This window comes from Triplophysa dalaica, chromosome 1, assembly GCF_015846415.1.
Source record: "Triplophysa dalaica isolate WHDGS20190420 chromosome 1, ASM1584641v1, whole genome shotgun sequence".
In the NCBI taxonomy this organism is placed as follows: domain Eukaryota; kingdom Metazoa; phylum Chordata; class Actinopteri; order Cypriniformes; family Nemacheilidae; genus Triplophysa; species Triplophysa dalaica.
Window position 1 is genome coordinate 19801044 of NC_079542.1, and position 20584 is coordinate 19821627.

The window sequence follows — 20584 nt, forward strand, 5'->3', positions numbered from 1 at the left end:
TCACATTAATGTTTTAAAATATACTTTTACATTCTAATCATTTCAAATGTATTTAATTTTAATCTCCAAATTTTGTTCTTTGATTAACATTAATGAGAGGAGTCACAGCAGCAGGTTGAAGAATGCGGCCCCATTAAAAGCTGTCTCTCTACGCAGATCTGACCATCGGCTCCTGATCTGATGTGTCTTCCATTTTAACATCTCTTTGCATTCGTAAAGGATTTCATTTAACACCTTGAAATCTGTGCTTATGAAAAAATGCAAAAGTGAACGCTACGTGAAAAATAACCTTGTTCCCCAGTTTGGATATTTTTACTAAATCATAATCCACACTAACAAAAGAGATGGAAGAGGTGTTAGTGAGGCCAGCAGGCGACGCTCACCCTGTGGACTGTGTGGGCCCAAATATAGTGATTGGGACACTATACTGAAAAAAAGCGCCGTCCTTTGGATGAGACGTTAAAACCGAGGTCCTGACTCCCTGTGGTCATTAAAAATCCCATGGCACTTCTCGTAAAGAGTAGGGGTGTAACCCCTGTGTCCTGGCCAGATTCCCTCCAATGGCCTTTGTCAATCATGGCCTTCTAATATTCCCCAATTGGCTCTATCTCTCTCTCCTCTCCACCGATAGCTTGTGTGTGGTGAGCGCACTGGCACCATTGTACTGTGGCTGCTGTCACATCATCCAAGTGGATGCTGCACACTGGTAGTGGGTGAGGAGAGACCCCCCACATATGATAGTAAAGCACTCAAATTGGAGATGGTTTTTCTGTTGATTGTGGCACTAATCAACAAAACAAGATGATATTTTAAATGTTTGTATGGGCTCTATGCATGCGTGACTGCTGCGTTTCACGGTCAGAACCCTAGGCAGTTTCCGGTGGGGAAGACTTAAAGCATAGAGAAATGGGAAAAATCTGAAAATAGTTCGATTTAGCAGATGCAGTAAACAGCAGTTTAAAAAAAATTATCACATGCGTTAATGCGTTAACGTTGACAGCCCTAATTATGTTAAATAAAGACAAAGTCATTATTAAAAAGTATTCATGATAAAAACATTTATTGGAATTAACATGTGTAAGGATTTCATTTAAGTTCAAGTTCAGTTTATAGCACTCAATAAAACCATTTCTTACACAGCTCGTTTGAATGCTTAATTCTGATTGGCCATTCGCAACATTTGCAGGTTCGTTATGACCAGATAATAATCGCTCAACACACGGAAAACCCAGATGGAGGAAATCATTTTGACAGTTGTTTTTGACAAATTATATATATATATATATATATATTAATAACATTTATTACATTATATTTGCAAATGATTAAAGGACTCATTCGCCGGAAGTATGTGTTTTTCTTTGTCTTTTGTGTGTTATAAGTTGAAGATTTATGTATTAGACACGTGAAATTACAAAATTTTAAGTGTCGGAACAAAAGATGCATTCTATCTAAAAGCGAATGCGAACCCAGACCTGCCTGAAACGCCTCGTATAACCACACCCCCACAACTTTATGTCAGCTCGTGGAGTAATTTGACTAAATCCGCCTCAATCTACACGCAAGTAATGTGCGCGGTCTTGTAAATCTCATTGTGCGCAGCCTGTTGTTCCCAATATTTGAAAAGGCGTTACATTTCCGTGCAGTATTTGACCAATCACTACGCACTAGTGACCTGGCTAATCATAGCATAATTCACCTAGCGATGAGCTTTCTAGACGTCCAGGGGGCATCCGGAAAAGATGCCCAAGCCACCTCAGCTGACCCCTCTACAATAGGGATCGCCCAGCCACACTGAGGAGAAAGCTCATTTCGGCCGCCTGTATCTGGGATTTTGTCCTTTCGGTCCTTTTGTCCTTAAAAAATGTTTTAAAGCCTATTCAACTCACGGAGTCTTGGTATTTCTCTAATTTTTTGCAGTAGACTGTTCCATAACTTTAGGGCAGCAACGGAAGGTCTGCATTTGGTAAAAAAGAGCTACTAAAATATCCCAAATTCACATTACATGTCAATTTTTTTGTCATGTGGCAAGTAGCCATGTAGGTGCTGGCTGTTATTCGCTTTGCGTCAGGTCCAGATCACACTGTCGTGAACTTATCTCTGCGATAACAACCGGCTACCTGTACATTATCCCTTACTTGTTGCATTTCCATCATGCAATTCATATAGTCATAGAATGAATGGAATGACTAATTCTTTTTCTAAGCATATGACTACCCTGTAAAAAAACTGTAATTTTACAGTTTCACTGTTATTTTCAAAAACAAATCACTCAATGTAAATAAAACTTTTTTGTACTGGTTTTTACAGATATTTTTGAAATACGGTAAAATACATCAAATTACAGAAAATGAAAAATATATATATTACGGTATTTTACCAACAGTGCAGACAACTAAACAAATAAACAAAATGGGTATGGTAGCCCAGGTAGGACAATTGTCACAATCTTTTTGTTTGATTGGTAAAATAACAAATCTATTCAATTAAAACTTGAAACAGGCTGCATGATTTAAACATTTTAATTATCATTGGCAGGTCTGCTCAGTCAAACCCTTTTTTTACTTTATTAACAATAAATTGATTGTACATTATAAAACCAAGCATTAGGCTACACAGTACGATTTATTTTTAGAATGTAACTAAAAGCATCATATTTTGGGAACAAATCTATAATTTAAGCTATAAAAAAACATTCTGTGCCTACATTCAAGGACTTCTAAAGATTCCCTATGAAATTTACATAGAAAGATTGTAAATTCAGTTGAGTAAATGAATAATTTATTTACAGCATTATATTTGAATGAGAATTTACTCAAACGTGATTGTCCACAGTGGTTGCAAAACTAGAGTGATGACATAAAGCAAATCATGTAAAAGATATACAGTACATTCAACAATAAAGCTCTCTGCATAGTGGAAGGCAGGAGAGGTAACCAAAGCTATGCAATCAAGAGAGAAATTTGGTCGAAATCAACAAGGAACTAGAGAGTGTGAAATATTCATCTGGGTGGCTTTTGGTGCGGGCGTGGCTTCCGGCTGGACAGCTGTTTAATTGTGGAATGACTCAAGCCTCTGATGCTCTGAGCTTGGTTGGCCATCTGTCCAAGCAAACATGGTAAACAACAGGGAAATACTGGCCACTGTTTGCTTATGCCACAACTCAACCTGAGTGCCAGGCCACACTGTCTGGGTTGTCAATTTGGCGACAGGTTATAGTTATCTTTTAGATATTAAATGAACCCAGTTAGTTTTTATACATAATTTCCTAGAATCACAGCTACCACATTCATTGTCCCCCCTAAATATTCCTCTTTAATGTTTTGATTGACTCATATGCTGTCCTCTTTAAATTGCTTCATTTAACCCTTAAAGGTCCCTTGAGATAAAAAAAACCATTCATTGGTCCCTCATTTCATTTACCAATCTGTCAAAGGATGCTGCGTTTTCCGATACTGCTCAGGCCTGGTCGCAGTTGTTCCCAGATTAATATACAGAGGGAAGTAGACAATTGCACACCTATTAAGAGCAATTGATTGGATGTACTTGCACGGCTGCCAAGAGCACCATACCTCTTCGAGCAACAGAGGGCGGGTAGAGAGGGGGGTCAGGGGTTTAACAGCCTATAATGGGAACCAGGTCAGCCATTAAAAACCCCACTGGCCGTCAGCCAAAAGGAATCTGCTTGTTTCCGCTACTGCCCTCTATCTCTGTCGCTGTCTGCAAAGCTTTAATGTGCTAATGCACAAACACACAAATGGGTCTCAGGGTGGCACTGAGCGGTTTACCGGATCTAAGAGGTGGGTGGATGTGTACTGGAATACCACAGCAGACTGGGAAAGTATGGGATCCAGATTAGTGGAAAACAGAGTCACAGGCAATATCCGGAAAGGTAAACTGGTCATAACTTAACCATAAGCATCTTGAATTCCCTGAACAGGAAGTCTGGTTTGACTGGATGATGGCTTGAGCGGAAAAATACAAAGAGATGTCATTCATGTATTTCTGACTAGATGTAACGTTTGTTGAAGTTGTTGAAAAGTTTTACTGAGAAAGTCTAGCTGGGGTTCTCTGGTCTGTAAAGATTAAAAAACACTAAAAGAGTGTTGAACCCACCTTAACAAATCCTACGAGAGCATACTTACACCTTAAGGTCCTAATCTAGGCCTCTGCAGTTTCATCTCATCTAACAACGAGATTCATTTGCCGCTGCCCTGGCTGTGTTTTTTCAAATAGAGCTGTTACTGCCCCCCATCTCCCCAATTGCATTAGTGCTTAACCAGGCAAACCCTGAGAGGCAGCAGTGATAACCATTACTGACAGTCGACAGGGTCCTACCTCGGCTCTGTTAGTAAACCACATAAGCCACTTGATAAAACATCCGTGACTGCCGTCCCCCCGCCTCGCCCATGTGAAAGAAACTGCTTTGAAGAAACTGCTTCATTCCGCCAGCCTGCTCGCATCCTCGCTTGAGTGAGCACAGCAATACGAGGGGTAATTTACACCCCGGCCAAACCTGTCATTACCCGTGGGCACTTGTTATGGCTGCACCCAATGTTTTTCCAATTCACCTCCAACCCCTATGACTGTCAATCTCCTGAGTGGATGTAGCGGGGTGGAGGAGTTGGGGGGGTGGGAGAGAGGCAGGGGAGAGATTCCTGTCTCTGGCGGACGGTGGGCAATTTTCCTCGACGGGGGATAATGGATGTGAAGTGGCGAGAAACGCAGGATTGTTTCTATGAGCAAGATGACTAAAAAGTGAAGTGCTGGTGTTGTTTAAAGTCTTGACGACTAACACAATGCATCCGTTACTAACACACACAGCCTCTTTTATAAAAAGCTCACACAGCGCAATTAATTTTTTTAAATAATAAACATATGCTGTGTAAATTTGCATTACACCTGCTTGTTCTTTTTTCCACCTGGAAAGTGCAGATGGATGTGAAAATCTCTTTGTGCAGTGAATCCTGAGACCAAGCAGCAGCAGATTCACCAAAATGAACACAAACACAACCCGACACAACACAGCTCAGCACAGCACAGGTCTTCCTCTGACGTCGCTTTGGGACTCCCAGAGGTCTCGTCCTCCAGAGGTGGGTCCAGGCTACGTGTGTCTTTTTCTCTCTCGCCGGATGCTCTGCAGAGGAGGTGCAGCAGCCATCAAAACAAACGAGAACGTACACACGTATGTAAGATTAAGCTGTCATTACCAACACTACTGCAATCTGAGAGTAAAGACTAGAAATGCATTTGAAACAATGCCAAAGAGATTCAGACATATCAGCCATGAAATATCCTCGTTGGATAGCCCCTCCTCCTCAAGCTTTGAAATCAGATATTCTAGCCGTTGCTACGTGCTGATGGGAACGTGAAGCTTGTCGGGTTTGTGGAAACCTGCGAAGTATTCTTTCAGCTCCTTATTAATAGTGACAATGATCTAGCTGAATGAATGAGTTGCCAGATGGACAAACATCAAACTGACATTGGATTTTAACAGCTGATTGTAACAAAATTTGTAGTTACAACACATTACACGCTACATTTAACACCATTACATAGAAGATATTGATGTATTATTGACCATCCAGAAGTGGCGTAGTGAATGTAAAGGATAATGAATACAAAATCTGTATTTTCAGCTAAATTCTGCTAAGATTCAAAATATGTGTATTGCTTAAACAATGTAACTATAGCTTTAAAATATTTTATGAATAGCTTATTCTATAAAAAAACTAGTGCAACAGGACAAACTAGTTTTAATGCCCATTTACTTGCCAGAAAAAGAGCATTAGAACAGGATGTATGTGTGTTTTAATATTTATTAAGAGCTCAGGACATTCTGTACTGTTTATATGAATACGTCTGAGGGGGGGTTTCACCTCAAACCACCGACGGTTTATTCTATAAAACATCATAAACTCGCACAGCGAGTGCTGAGGCTCCTGCACAACCCTCATTCGTAAACTGTAAAAGCCCCCTTTTTGAGATATTTTTTAGCTTCATTTAGTCTTCTTCCTATTTTTTCCTTCTCCTTGTTATCAAAGTTTTAATTGAAAGTCAGCGAAAGGTGGCAGGGCACCCAGCTGAGCTCTCAACATAGCTGTCTTCTCCGCCGGGTTTGATCTTCCTCCCATGAGGCTACGAGCCCCTGCGTCATTCACAAAAGTCATTCAAATAGCTTCGACCTCAAAGCTTCGTCTTCATTCAGAAATCTTTTTATAGCACAGGCTGTGCCCGGGAAGGGGTGGATTATGAGAGGGGGAAAAGAGGAGGGTAGGAGTCTGTGCGTATGCGTGTGTATTTGCTGGACTGTTTGGGGCGGCTCATGTGCTTCGAAACCGGTCTGTGCTTCGCTGCCTCACCTGTTTGTCTCATCTCTGACTCGTTTGCGTTTGGTGGAAATGCGACGGACTGCTGTGAATGTCTGATCCAGCAGCGTGGAGGTTCATTGGCCGACAGTAAAGACGTCACAGCACCTTGTTAGAGGAAGATTCTGCAAACAGAACAGCATTGCTGAGAAAGCGGGACTCGTCACCGAGTGCAACCTTATTCACAGATACAACACACCCACAAACACTTGATCTGTAAATAACTTCGAATTATGTGGGGCTGTAAAAGCTTAAACAGTGAATACACTCCCTATATTTATTTTTAAAGCTCAGTGAAGAAAAAACACTGTCAGTCTGTCTTCTAAAACACTTTAGTCTGAAGAAAATGAAAGAAAACATTTCCATCTAAGATAGTCATCTTACAGTTAACTGGATAAAACTGGGTTGGGCTCATGTATTTCAACATTGGCATCATTCAGTGAATGGGAGGTATTTATGACATTCACACAGAGAAGACTGCTGGGAAATTGGTGAGGTGGCACTAATCAGCCCCTGTGTGTTTGTTGGGGGGGCATTTAAAGCCATTTGTTGTCTCTAACATGGGCACGCTCACTTACGTTAACAGATTATTCGCACGCAGGGTGTATCCAAATGCTCGCACGTCCCTATCCTTCACATCCTCTTCAGTGTGCGACTCATCCAGTCGTGACTGCACACAGTCAAATTGGTTTGTGGTGGAAGGGGGATCTGTGTAAAGACGCTGTTTGTAGTCAAAAGCAGCCGGGCGAGTGAGTGATGGCGAGAGAAATCAGAGGAGAGATAACAGCATGCCCTACACCGAACATGTGTATTTTTACTTTGTGCATTTTATTTACCATCCAAACTGTGCATTGGCTTATTTAACTGTAGGTGTCCTAGTTTCAGTTACACTTTTTATACTGCAAAAGGCTTTTATAAAGAGGACAAAGCTATCAAATAGCTCATTTACAGAATCTAAACAAAGCCCCGTTCAGGACCTTATACATTATTATTGTTCTTCAATTTTCACCATTATGTTTTAACTAGTGGTGGTCATAGATTTTTTTTTAAAATCTAGATTAGAACTAGAACGGGTGTCTCAAGCCAGGTGGCGCATTAGACCTGGGGCTTATCTCCTGTTTCCAAAATGCATCACAAACTGCTTGAGAAAGCTGTTCTATATGATAATTGGTGATGAAAATAAATTATGTTCAATAAGATGTAGTTGTGGCACGGTGGCTTAGTGGTTAGCACGTTCGCCTCACACCTCCAAGGTTGGGGGTTCGATTCCCGCTTCCGACTTGTGTGTGTGTGGAGTTTGCATGTTCTCCCCGTGCCTCGGGGGTTTCCTCCGGTTACTCCGGTTTCCTCCCCTGGTCCAAAGACATGCATGGTAGGTTGATTGGCATCTCTGGAAAAATTGTCCGTAGGGTGTGAGTGCGTGAGTGAATGAGTGTGTGTGCCCTGCGATGGGTTGGCACTCCATCCAGGGTGTATCCTGCCTTGATGCCCAATGACTCCTGAGATAGGCGCAGGCTCCCCGTGACCCGAGGTAGTTCGGATAAGCGGTAGAAAATGGATGGATGGATGGAAGATGTAGTTGTGTTTACTTCCACATTAGCTAAGGGATACTTTGCGTTTAGGTGGTACTTGAGGCTGGAAGAGCTCCAACAGTACATTTACATTTAGTCATTTAGCAGACGCTTTTATCCAAAGCAACTTACAAAGAGTTAGGGAGCAACAAGCGATATGTCATACAGGAGCCATAATACATTAGGTGCCAATACAAATTTACTGGTTTCAACTAAAGCTAGACCACTACCTGTTGAGATATTTTTTTTTAAACCAATTCCGCATTGCACAAGGTTCAAACAACCTTAGTCCTGTCGATGTTTCCATTAGGAAGCTTCTTAAAAATAAATTTTCCCTGAAGCAACCCGGCGGCTTCAAAGCTGCATCCATGTTAGCACGTCACGTTTGATGTGGTAATTTCACAGTAACGTTATGTTGTGTTCAGACCAAACACTAATGGCGCGTCAAGCGCGAGTGATTTAAATGTTAAGTCAATGCAAAGACGCGATAGATCTACTTGCGGCGTGAAACGCGCGAATGAAGCCCTGGTTATGAGATGATGAGGCGGCGCGAATGACGCTAATTGCGCGAATCACGCGAGTTGAAAAATCTCGTTCTCGCCCTGTACAGTGCAATTAAGATAGGTATACATCCACGCTAAAATATCAAGGCGACATTTTTTTTTATCGCACGATAAGAGTCTCACGTTAACGCAGCACGTTACCGCCGTTAACGGCCCACCACTAGTTTTAACCCTTGTATTGTGATAGTTCTTTATGCGAATATTAGGGATGTAACAATATTATCGATATCGTGTTATCGCAATAGCATAATTGTCCCATAGATGTGTTCGACCTCATGCTGCCCAGACCGATTGCCGAGATTATCCGCTTCCAGTCATGGGAGAAGTTTTAAAAAGGAGCAGTCAAGTCGGACACCTTCTGCTTGAAGTAGTGACGTTTGCGTGTTGTTTCCATTTCAAAGCGCGAATTGAGAGGCTCAGAGATGACGTCTCTTTTTTATACAAAACCTGGAAGCTAGTTAGCATTTTAGAACTTCCGGTTCCATCGCTCCAAAGTTTATGGCTGCATCAAAAAAATCGGCTACTTCCATACTATATAGTAGGTAAAATGAGTATGAGTCATGAATAGTATGTCCGAAACCTCAGTTTGCAAAAAACAGTAGGCAAGAAAGACCCGCATGGTCTACTTCCGCCGAGATTCGTGAGTGTGGATCGGATGGACATTAATTAATCCCACGATGCCACTAGAGCTGAGCAATGGTCAAATATCAAAAGTAAATCAAATAAATTGAAGGTGGAAAACTTTAAGGCGGACTTCCGTTTTTAAAAGGAGCAGCTAAATCGGACACCTGCTGCTTGAAGTAGTGACGTTTGCGTGTTGTTTCCTTTTCAAAGCGCGAATGGAGAGTGTAGTGGAGTAGGCGGGGCGAGACCGTGGTTCGAGACCGGTGAGTAATTATGAATTAGCGCCAGCTGTGCGCACACCGGGCTCGAATCACGTAGGAGATTGGGAGCATATAAGAGAACGCGCGACCGGACCGGGCCCGAACATATGTTAAGTTTATATTTATGTTTGTATTTATGTTTGTGTTGCCGGCAGTCGTCCGTGAGGGGCTGCAGGCTGTCTTTTATACTTTGTTATTATTTGATTAAATGTTTTAATGTTTGCCGGTTCCCGCCTCCTTCCTTCCATATCTTGAATCTTTCTACAGAGAGGCTCAGAGATGACGTATTTTTTTATACAAAACCCGGAAGCTAGTTAGCATTTTAGAACTTCCGGTTCCATCGCTCCAAAGTTTATGGCTGCATCAAAAATCGCCTCACGCTTAAGTAGTTTATGTAGTTTTTGAAGCTTTCGGAGTCCTCCTTAGATTGCAACGCAACCAATCTTCAAATCACTGTAAGTGCCTAAAGACAAAGTAAAACTGTCCACGCGACTCCGGTGGTTCAGTATAAATTAATGTAAGGATACTTTTTGTAAGGATACTAAATTCAAAATGTTCCTGATCTGACATATGTTTCCAGCGTGTGTTCCCGAGAGCCACACGACAGTGCATCTGAGCAAGGTGTCAGCATCGCTCGACGCATGCTCGTTCTGGTGTAGAGCCGGTCTGATACCGGATGCACCGTCATGTGGCTCATTTGTTTGGTTGCAGAATTTGGCCGGAGTTACCCTTTAATACGTATTTAAACGGAAGGTGTTAGAATAAACCCAAAACACACGTGATTGTTGTAGGTATGATGACAAAATTTTCAAACACCCCTAATCTCAAAATGGATCACATGACAGAGCTGAAATTTCCCTTTCCGACGACACCTGAATTGTGAAAATCAGTTGAGGATTGCGAAAGTTATGATATTTATAGTACCGAGGAATATAGTAAAATAATTTACATTAACTCCAATAGAAGTCGTGTGACCGAAAATGCTTATTATTCACACATTTTTGCTTGTAACTTCCTTATTTTATCAGATAGTTGCATGAAATTTGAATAGAAGGTAGGATTTTGTTAGTTCTTTCAAATGAAACCATGAAAATATACTGTTTTAGCTGGAATGGGCATCAGACCCATGGTACCTCACTCAAAACAAATAAAATTAATAAGCGTTCATTCATATTCATAAACATTTATTTTGAGAATACAAGAGAAAAAAACATTACACATCAAAATTAATTGCTAATTCATATTCATACAACACATATGATGTGCATATTAAACTACATAGCATGACTAATTGAGAGAAATTTCAAGAAAAACACCGTCAGAATGAGTTGAATACAGACGATGTTTTTTTTAGAACGGCGCCTGCATTACATTCGCTAATCTTCCCGCCACAAATGTGACTTCACAATTTCCGCGATTTAGTTAAATACTTTCTCCTCGATGGATTTCGATGGAATTTCGTAAGTAACAAGATAAGACCTATGTATTTAGGTCCAGCTACCTTTCATTAGTGTCCAAAGCTTAGATGAAAGCCACCGCCCGGTTGAACGCAACGCAAATTTTCTGAAAGCCGCGGTGACCTGAAATCACATTAGGGCTGAAATCCCGAAGTGTCCAACGCTTCAGGGGCTTGCACTCGATGTAGTTATCGTCGTATCCTGGAAAAACATACTCCCACCAGGCGGCCAGGAGAAGATATTGAAGGACACACACATTTTAGTACCGCGCGGGTTGGAACAAATTTTTGAGTCAGAATGTTCGCCGCGAGTGGTTACGATGTCATCATACCTAATTGTTGTCATGGGTTGTATGGTTGCAATCATGAAAACCTGTGTCGTCATCACAGCCTGGTGCAGCCGCTCCTGATGCTCCAAACGAAGTTGGTCATCCAACCTCTGAACTCGGGGCAGATCGATCATCCCCGACCTCAGAGTGACGCGTCATTTGACATCACGGACAAGATGGCGGCCAGCTCTTCTCAGGCTTGTGTGAACTGTAAACAAACTTTGAATTATTTTTACAACACTCAATTAGGATGAACATGAATGCTAAAATATCCAGACACAGAACACGTTTGAATAGCTAACATATAAAGATAACCTAGAATGCTGTTGCATTTCTAACCGGCATGCACTGCTTCAGATCTCGATCGATCTGCACAGCGCCACGCGAAGGCGAAACCTAAAATGATCGTGGTCACATGACTGTATGAAACGATAGGTCTTTCGAGCCTATCATAGAGAATGTATAAACAATTTTAGATGTTACCTTTGGCAAGGACCATCTGAAGCAATAACTTTAGTAAATTGACCCAACTCCTACTATAACTCATACCTCTAATCAACAGTTATGAGTACGGGATACAGAAAAGAGGAGGCTTATGGCACCTTTCCAAGTCATAGTTTGCCATTTTGAACATTGCAACAATACCGTACCGTGGATGGCATACCGAGGTATTATTGTACAGTGATATGTTTACATCCCTAGCGAATATTAATGCAAAAGGTGTGATAATTTAGCAAAAAAATTATTTCAATTTTTACTTTATCACTATTACAAGCAACATAGACTGCATGTATAAATAAAAGGTCACTTACCTCTGTTAAATCACATTTAAGAAAAATAGTGTCATTCAATTTTTTTATTTATAAAAAAAAACCTATGAAACAGGTGAAATAGGTCTTATATTCTTTACTATGCACATTGTTATACTCCAAATAAACTATCTAACAGCTTCTGGTTGGCAATCCAAGATAGTTTATTTAAAAAGGGACCGATAACATAATTTGATATACTGTCCACAGCATTTACCAGTACTTTGAATAGAAATGACAGAATACAAACTTAATGAAAAAAGTCTCATGACCAAACTTCACACAAAAGTTCAGTTTTACTGTACTACAGGACAGCAACTGTCTGTCTTTTTGTCTCTCTCTAGTACTGTATAATGGTGGACCTGATGCTGTTACTTTTCTCACTTTGAACGGAAACCACCCTTTATCAAGGTGACTCCAGCTCCACAAATAGCCTGTCCCCTGCTGCCAAAACTATTCCAAACATCTGAGGAGGTTCCAGGTAATGGAGAAAAAAAGGCTTTAATTATAAGAAATTAGCAGGAGTCTCATTAACTGTGCTGTACTTCTGTTGACTTTATCATATTTTTTATTAGTTAAAGAAATAGGAAGTCATGTGGCTGTGTGGGGGTTTGCCTACTTATGTTTTTTTTTAAGTCTCTATTCACTATCTACAGAATTTGTACAGAAAATGTAGTAAATAGTATTCTGATTGTGAGGTTACTGTGAGGAGCAGACAGCAAATGTGAACGGTCAATGGTTGAACACCTACTTGAGCATTTCCTGATGTTCTTCTACTCCTTCTCTCAGACACGTCAAGCGAAGAAAAGTTTTGTGATCTGAATGAAAAGTTTTGTGAAGTGAAATAAGGCACACGTGACTGTACAGTATCAACCCTGCCAAAGCACACCACAGCCAAAAGGGTCAGCTTGAAATAAACTCTCATCAGAGCCAAGAAATCCTCTCCAGCACTCTTTCTCAGGTGAGAGCTCAATCACAGCTCAGAAACTGCTTGCGTAAGTTTTTAGCAAACTGTTTAATTAAAAAGATGCTAATGCGTGCGGCTGTGGTGTGATAGGTCTCAGGCCATAACAGGTGAGCTGAATTGACGATGCCGGGTTGCACAAACACATGACCAGTTTCAGATTTACACCTATATTTATGTTTCCAGCACATATCTTCGAAACTTTACAGCTGTGAGTAAAGAACGTTTATAAGAATCAGTATTTTGCACGTCTCATTTTACAACAGCTTTGTGGATTCGAGAAATCTAGGAATTAAATATGAGTAATCCGAGTTCCTCAGCTCGCTCTCCCGATCATCACACTGTATCTTTTCGATTCTCTCATCTCACAGCAGGATCAAGGCTTCACTGTTGACACGTATTAGCATGCAGGCAGCTTGTGAGTGTCGGCGTGACGTCAGAAGAGAAGGATGAGGCAGAGAGTCTTTGGCTGATCACGCCATTATTAGAACAGCAAACACACTTAAACACCATTAAGTTCAACATTACATGTGCGTTTAGTTTCCACGGTAACGACAGGGCGGTGTATATTTAGAGCTGACGGAATAAGATCGTGAAGTAGAGCTTGAAGATTTTTTTGGGGGGGAGCACACAGAATTATCATCATAAAAACTTTTGACATGTTTTAATCCATTTTAAGCGATTCAAGTGCGGCTGAATACAAACCAAATTTAAGTGACGTTTTTTTGTTTTCTTTCTGACAGCCCTTTAAAACAAAGGATTATAAGGAACTCATAAAATAATAGAATACCTCTCTGTTAATGTTTTGTATTGTTTGTGAATTTTGGGTCTGGCAATCCTGACCAGTTGGAGGCAGCACTGACTACAATCTATGCATTTGAAAACCTCATCTCCATACTTTACTGTAAGGACTGAGTAAGATCAATATTCCTGGCAACATTTACATAATACATACTGGAAATCATTTTCTGGGAAAATAGTCATTAATGAACCATCAGTTCAAGGATTTCCAGTTCAGGAAATGTGATGTGTACAGTACCTGTGACATATTTGGCAAAGAATCCTGTGCAATTGAAAAAAAACTTTCCATTGTCTCATATATGATCTTACTTCGTATTTAAAAGCTAATAAACTTTCCTTTGTTTCATACCATATATGATTTAACTTTATATTTAACAGCTTAAAAACATACCATTGCCTCATATATGGTTTAGCTTCGTATTTAACAGCTAATTACTATACATTGCATCTGGTACTTCTAAAGAAAAAACTTTGGCAACATTCTTTGCGCATCTATTTTTTTACCATTGTAATTTGGTTGGTGGAACTGCTTACATTGTCATGCAGAGTGAACAGACATACTGTGAAGAGGTGTTAAAACCAGAGGCTGCGAGCTCAAAGAAAATATTGTCATCCTGTTCTACGCTATCGGTGAGGTGTTTGGGTATTTGATTCAGATCTGAGCTCAAACTCCGGGGCCGGCGTACAGTACACCAGGCACTCAGCATTACCATGGCAGCGGAATCCCACCCAAGTCCTGCAGGTGTGTGACTCACCCCCACTAGCTCAACAAAGGCAGAGAGGCCGCCGCATAGAGATGCAATCTCTTCGTCTCTTCTCTCTCCACGTCTGCATTGGCTCTAAACGTGGCCATGCGTGCACACAACGCGTTTTTTATGTACATTCTTTAATTGTGTAAAACTTTTTACATATATTTAACTTAACTCAACTCAATTTTATTTATATAGCGCTTTTACAATTTTCATTGTTACAAAGCAGTTGTACATGAGACACATTGAATACAAGAAATACAAGAAAAACAACAAGGCATATACATGTAAAAACAAGAAAAAGGTGAAAACTGAGATCTGAGATTAAATGTCTTTCTCCCAAACTTTAGAATTTTCTTGACCTCTTGTACGGCTGCTTAGGTGTGAGAATGAGCTTTGACCGCACACTGGCTTATTTTAGCTGTTAATAGAAACTTCACAGGACACAGTCGGACTTCGGCAATATAGTCATGAATGCAGAAAATCGAGTCGGAAAGAGGTGAGAGTTGGATGAAACCCGCGTGTGAAGTGATACTTCATTTGGCTATGAGCTGACGTAACAGAGCCAGTAATGTGGTAAAGTATATTTATTGGTGTAATTGGGTGGCAGTTCCTCAGCAGGTAGGCGATGAACTCAACCTTGAACACCCACAGACCATTTAGGCTCGTAGTTTCTCGTGAATTGTTTTGGGTGTGGCTTTAGGAAATTCACTGTAAATAGAGATCAGTAATCGTCATACTTCTATGGACTTCAGTGAACTTCATTCAGAACCTCATAAATAATTTGATCCCATACAAAATGTCTTATTTGTGCACTTTCAAAACGATGGTGAACCTTAACATTGGAGAATCTCTGATCTTAGTTCTAACAAGATAAGAGCAACGTTCTCTATTTCCTTACAGCCGTTCTGAGTTTAGCCGAACGCGCTCTCGGGTTCTCCTGCACCTCTTCTTCACTCGGCTTCATCACTTTCTTCTGAAGGATGACCCAATACGCGTCCTCTAGTCCCTTCTCCTCCTCTTCACTTTCTTCCTCCTCCTCACGCTCCTCTTCCACTGCCTCACGCCGAGCTTTGGCTCTCTGACGAATGCTGAGCCGCGGCGGTGCGGCCAGGTCCTCTCCACGGAGGAAGCGCTTGACTAGCCGATCCTCCAAGGAGTGGAAGGTGAGAACACAGAGTCGCCCCTTGGGACGGAGCAAGGTCTGCGCCGTACGCAGTCCGGCATGCAGCTCGTTCAGCTCATCGTTCACAAATATCCGTAAGGCCTGAAAGGTTTTGGTGGCCACGTGTGAAGGTCTCTGCAGCCGGTCGCGGCGGGCAAACAGCGCACTGGCTGGAAACGCTCCTACAGTGGGAAAGAAGGATGAAAGATTCACTTTACGGTTCAAGAGAGATCGTACTTTAGCATTTTTTTCATATGTTGAATGTCAATATGTTCCAGGCACATTCAGTAAAAATGTGATACAAAGGATGGATATAAATAAGATTCCAGAAGTGCCTCTAAGATTCATGTGATGTTCTTTTTGAGAATATCCATTAAAGTTTGTAGTTTTAGTTCATAAATATGAACTGAATAAAATCTATAGGGCAATTCCACAGTTATGGACGTGACATAAAAATGAGAGAATCACAGAGAATGAATTTGTTACGATTATATTGAACCATCTGTTTATATTTTACTGAACCCCTGTTGATAGAGTCTAAACATCAAAAGATGGGAAATAAACATGCAACAAAATGTGACAAAAAAGGACGCTTTTTGGGGCGAGACGATAAAGTTTGTAGGATTTCTGTAAAATAAAATACACAATCCTGAAGCAATAATACCCAAATGAATGGAGAAGGGATGCCTCTTTATAGAACATGAAATAGTTACTTTATATTCATTTTCATGTGTCCATTTATGAGGAAAAGGTCGCGTTATGGATGTTACAATCCTGAAAATGGCACTTACCTGACTATGAAAAATCATGCACTAAAAATAAAACAAATGCCTTACAAATTTGAAGAGAGATCTCACATTTTTGAACCATAAAATGTTAATATTTGTGTGGTTACCATAGCAAATATAGATGGTAAAAAAATTATTTTGCCCTGTACTAAAGACTAATAACTTGGCAATTTAAATGTTTTTGCATTTGATCATTTTCAACACAGAAAGATAAAGACTGACAAGGCAATGTTTGAATTACTAAAATAGTATTTGTTTCAATCTGTTTCATGTTTACATCAAAGTTATTAGATCTCAAGGTCCAACATTTAAACAGACATCACCATAACCCGGTTTTTGCTTTTTTACATTTAAATTTATTCATTTGGTAGACGCTTTTATCCAAAGCGATTTACAAGTAGGGTGCAGTGGGCAGCTATCACTGCAGAGCAAACAGGGGTAAGGTGCCTTGCTCAAGAGCACTTCATTCATTTGCTGGTGGCATTGAGAATTGAACCAGCGACCTTCTGGCTACGAGTTGTACTCTCTAACCACTAGACCACAACTGACCAACAACTTTTTATATTAATTATTTGAAAAAAATTACTAGGCTATGGGGTTAAGGGTCCTTGTTATCAAGTGATGCTGCCCTTTTCTGGCTTTATTACGTATATAAGAGATAAAGCGCATTAATTTTTTTGTAGGAACAATCAAGATCAAATTTTGTTATGAAGAACAAAAAGGTGCAAGTGCACTTTAAGACAAGACCAGATAAACAAACAAGACAAAGCCACTGAAAGATGCACACTGCTGGGGACAGACAGGGGCTTATTTCAGATCACTGTGTGATAACACAGTGGTTTTGAGAATAAACAGGCTGTAATACAAAGCTCCCAAAGCTCATGGAGAAATGGGTCCGTGCTCTATATTGTGCCGAGATGAACTGGACCAGTCAGAGCGACAGGAGGTGACGTTCTTCACTGAACTGACCACCTGCACATCCTAAAATTTCTGGCTATGAGGCTGTAGAAATTGTACTTTAAGCAGAACTATTGTTCTGGGCAGATTTTTGGTTATGTGCTAATAACATGATTAGCAAACAAAATTCCTTTATATACCATTATATATTTATGTGACCATATCAAATGATCACTATGTTAACTCTTGCAAGTCATCGTGACTATGTTTGGTTTATCCCAGAGCCCTTCTATTGTGAGTTTAGTACTTAAAACACAATTTGCACTTGATTTTACATATTATACTATTTACCTACGCATGCAAGATGTCATCATTAAAAAATCTGTATATTTCTAACTTCTTTATTTTTAAAAAGTAATAAATTCTCATTTGAATAAAACTTTTACTTTATTTTTCTTTTAATAATTAATGTTTAAAAATACTACAACCACACAAATAAGGGTGACTTTTTCTTTTTTTCAGGTATTTAACACCTTTTTAAAAGAAAATAAATGTTTATTGCTGTTTATTGCTTTATAGCTGCCTACAGTCCTTGTTAAAGATAAAAAAATATTAAAAGCACAGTTCTGCTGCCTTTGAGTTAGTATCATGAATGTTTATTCATGCATCTGAGCCGACCCATGAGGGAAAAAATCTCTCTCACGTACATTCTCTGGATCGGTTACACTTATGTGGAATGATCTGACCGCTGCTACGAAATCTGCGGATTCTGTAGCCATCTTTAAGAATCGTCTGAAAACCCATCTCTTCCGTCAACTCCGGACCGATCAGTTCTGACTTCTATTTCTTTTCTACTCTTTCGAAAGAAAAAAGCAAAGGAAAAAAAAAATTCCAACTTAGCTCTGTTTACTGTGGTAGGCTATGTGAGAACAGTTTTTTTTTTATTGCACTAATCCTTTTTGTTGTCCCAATTGCTTCCATTGTTAACCCCGTCTGTAAGTCGCTTTAGATAAAAGCGTCTGCTAAATGACAATGTCAATATCACTTATAATTATCTACTTGTATAGGCATCGGTGGAGAAATTTTGTATCGGAGCATCTCAAGTATTAACAGAATTGTTGCTATTACTAAACTAATTTATTTTTAATTTACAAATGTACAAATAAAACTACAAAAATGTTATATTTAACAACAAAACCAGTTTATAGAAAATCACAGTATCAGTGGGGCAGCTCTCTACATGACAGCTTTAATTCTTTAACCTTTGTGTTAGCCTGTTTAAAAATCATTTGAATAAAATTGACAATACATGCTAGCTGTCATGAACTAAGATTTCTTTCTTTTTTGTGGGTTAAGCGCTGCTCTTATTGTTGAAGATGAATGAGTGCAGGAGATGGAGCGACATAGATTAAAGAAAGAGAGGTGTTGCATCTCACAAGTCTTGCACTTCTGGACTTGGAGAAGTGAGACACTAGCCAATCAATAAGACCACATGCCTCTACCCTACAATCCCAACCAGGATTTGAGGAACATCAAAATATGAGAGAAAAAAAGAAAGGACATTAAAAACAAGAAGAGAATATATAGAAAGATAAACAACACAAAGACTGGTTAAAAGAGAACTAGCTGGTGTTAGGAATATCTGAAAAATATACACATAAAACATCCTGTGGAACATAAGCCAATAATGCACAAACAAATAGAATCAAGTTTGAGTAAAGCAGATTGTAAACATTAATAATACAATTTTGTTTATGTACAACAGCAGTACAGAAAATCAAAATATCCTTATTTTGGAAAAGGCGTCAAAAAATCTTATTTTGTCCAACAATAAAAGCTTAACAGATAATGTGTAAATAAAAACACCAATGAGTTTTTCTATTACCTCAAGGGTGCTCTCATCACATTCAGGCAGCAATCTCTATTGATTCTCTGGCCATGAAACCTGACAGGTGTGACAGTGGGGACAGCCTCTGTCTAATTACCTATAAATTTACAATGAACTGCCTGGGATAAAAACAATGTTAACATACAAGCCCAATGGGCTGTATATTGTACCATTCAATGGTTTCTTTTAATTGTCATTTGAAAAACAATTGTGTCATTGTCATGACATGACATTGTCAGTCATACAAGAAATATATTTGTTGAGTGTATGTAAATGCATGCAATTGCTTGTCAGTCTTTTATGAGGGGAATGATTAGAGGGTAACACCCAGCTGCTCATGGATTTGATAATGGCAGTATGTCTTTGTTTGGATGCAAGTGATTACCGCATGACACCCGTCTGTAATGAAGGGAGATTGCTCTGCAATCCCTATCTGTTAATGAAAGGTCAGGAATGAAACAAGGAATGGACAGTTATCATTTAAAAATATTCTAGTCCAAATATAATTTGACCCTCTGATTAGGCAAATCCAGAAGTCAAAAAAAGATTTTAAAGATCTTCAAAAATTTTGTATTTTTTGTATATTTTGTATCTATGTATTTTTACATAGAAATAACTGCAATCTTGTATTATAAATACTAAACACTTCCTGATAAATACACATTTGTTGGATTTCTTACAATTTTGAGTAAGAAATTGAAAATCGCTATAGCAATTTAATTGTGCTTTTTATGGTATCATTGCAAATTATATTCTGTTTATATGCAATTTTTTATGTAAGATGGATGGCTGTTAAGATTTTTTGCAATAATACTATGTATTGTATTGTATTCTTATCTGTATGCATTATATACTGTACATGTACTGTAAAAAAATTCACTTTTTATGTAAAGCTGCAACCATGTAAAAAAGGACTATATAAACCTGAATTGAATCCATTATTCTTATTTATAATAGCTACATGTATTAACTTGCAACCCTGATTTTTTTAAACACTATGTCTGAAAAGCAAAAAAGTCAATGATTTTTCAAGACATTGACTATACTGCTTCACATGTAATACTTGGCCATGAATTTCCTGAATTGAATTCCTCACCCTTGAGCTCTATTTTAGCACAGGAGAACACATGAAATCTTGCCCTGTGCGGTCATGATCCTTTTAGCAATTCCAAATGTAATCTGCTGTGATCAAATTCTACTAAAGATTGATTAAGAGCACTAAATACTTTATTAAATTTGCACGCCCCATGTTTGCAAAATGACGCAGGACGGAGGTGCGACTCAGTACATGGTTTATTTCTTTAATTTATTCCTCATTTGTCATGAAACACTGTTATGGTTGAAGGGTGAAT

At 39.4% G+C, this 20584-nt stretch overlaps 1 protein-coding gene and 1 long non-coding RNA gene across 4 annotated transcripts in view; one reads left to right on the forward strand and one right to left on the reverse strand.

Annotated features, from left to right (window-relative positions):
• The first annotated feature begins 11107 nt into the window (after nucleotides 1-11107).
• LOC130429711 (uncharacterized) lies at nucleotides 11108-12964 on the forward strand. The gene is made up of 4 exons (XR_008907669.1): nucleotides 11108-11381; nucleotides 11734-11839; nucleotides 12325-12461; nucleotides 12770-12964. It is a non-coding gene; the product is annotated as an uncharacterized LOC130429711 (long non-coding RNA).
• Nucleotides 12965-14682: 1718 nt separating this feature from the next.
• The window catches only part of mettl15 (methyltransferase 15, mitochondrial 12S rRNA N4-cytidine), a 69404-nt gene continuing 63502 nt past the window's right edge, over nucleotides 14683-20584 (reverse strand). For all 3 annotated transcript variants that reach the window (XM_056758315.1, XM_056758323.1, XM_056758332.1), the window contains exon 6: nucleotides 14683-15841. In XM_056758315.1, coding sequence (XP_056614293.1) covers nucleotides 15384-15841 — 458 coding nt within the window. In that variant the 3' untranslated portion in view covers nucleotides 14683-15383. The remainder of the gene's footprint in view (nucleotides 15842-20584) is intronic.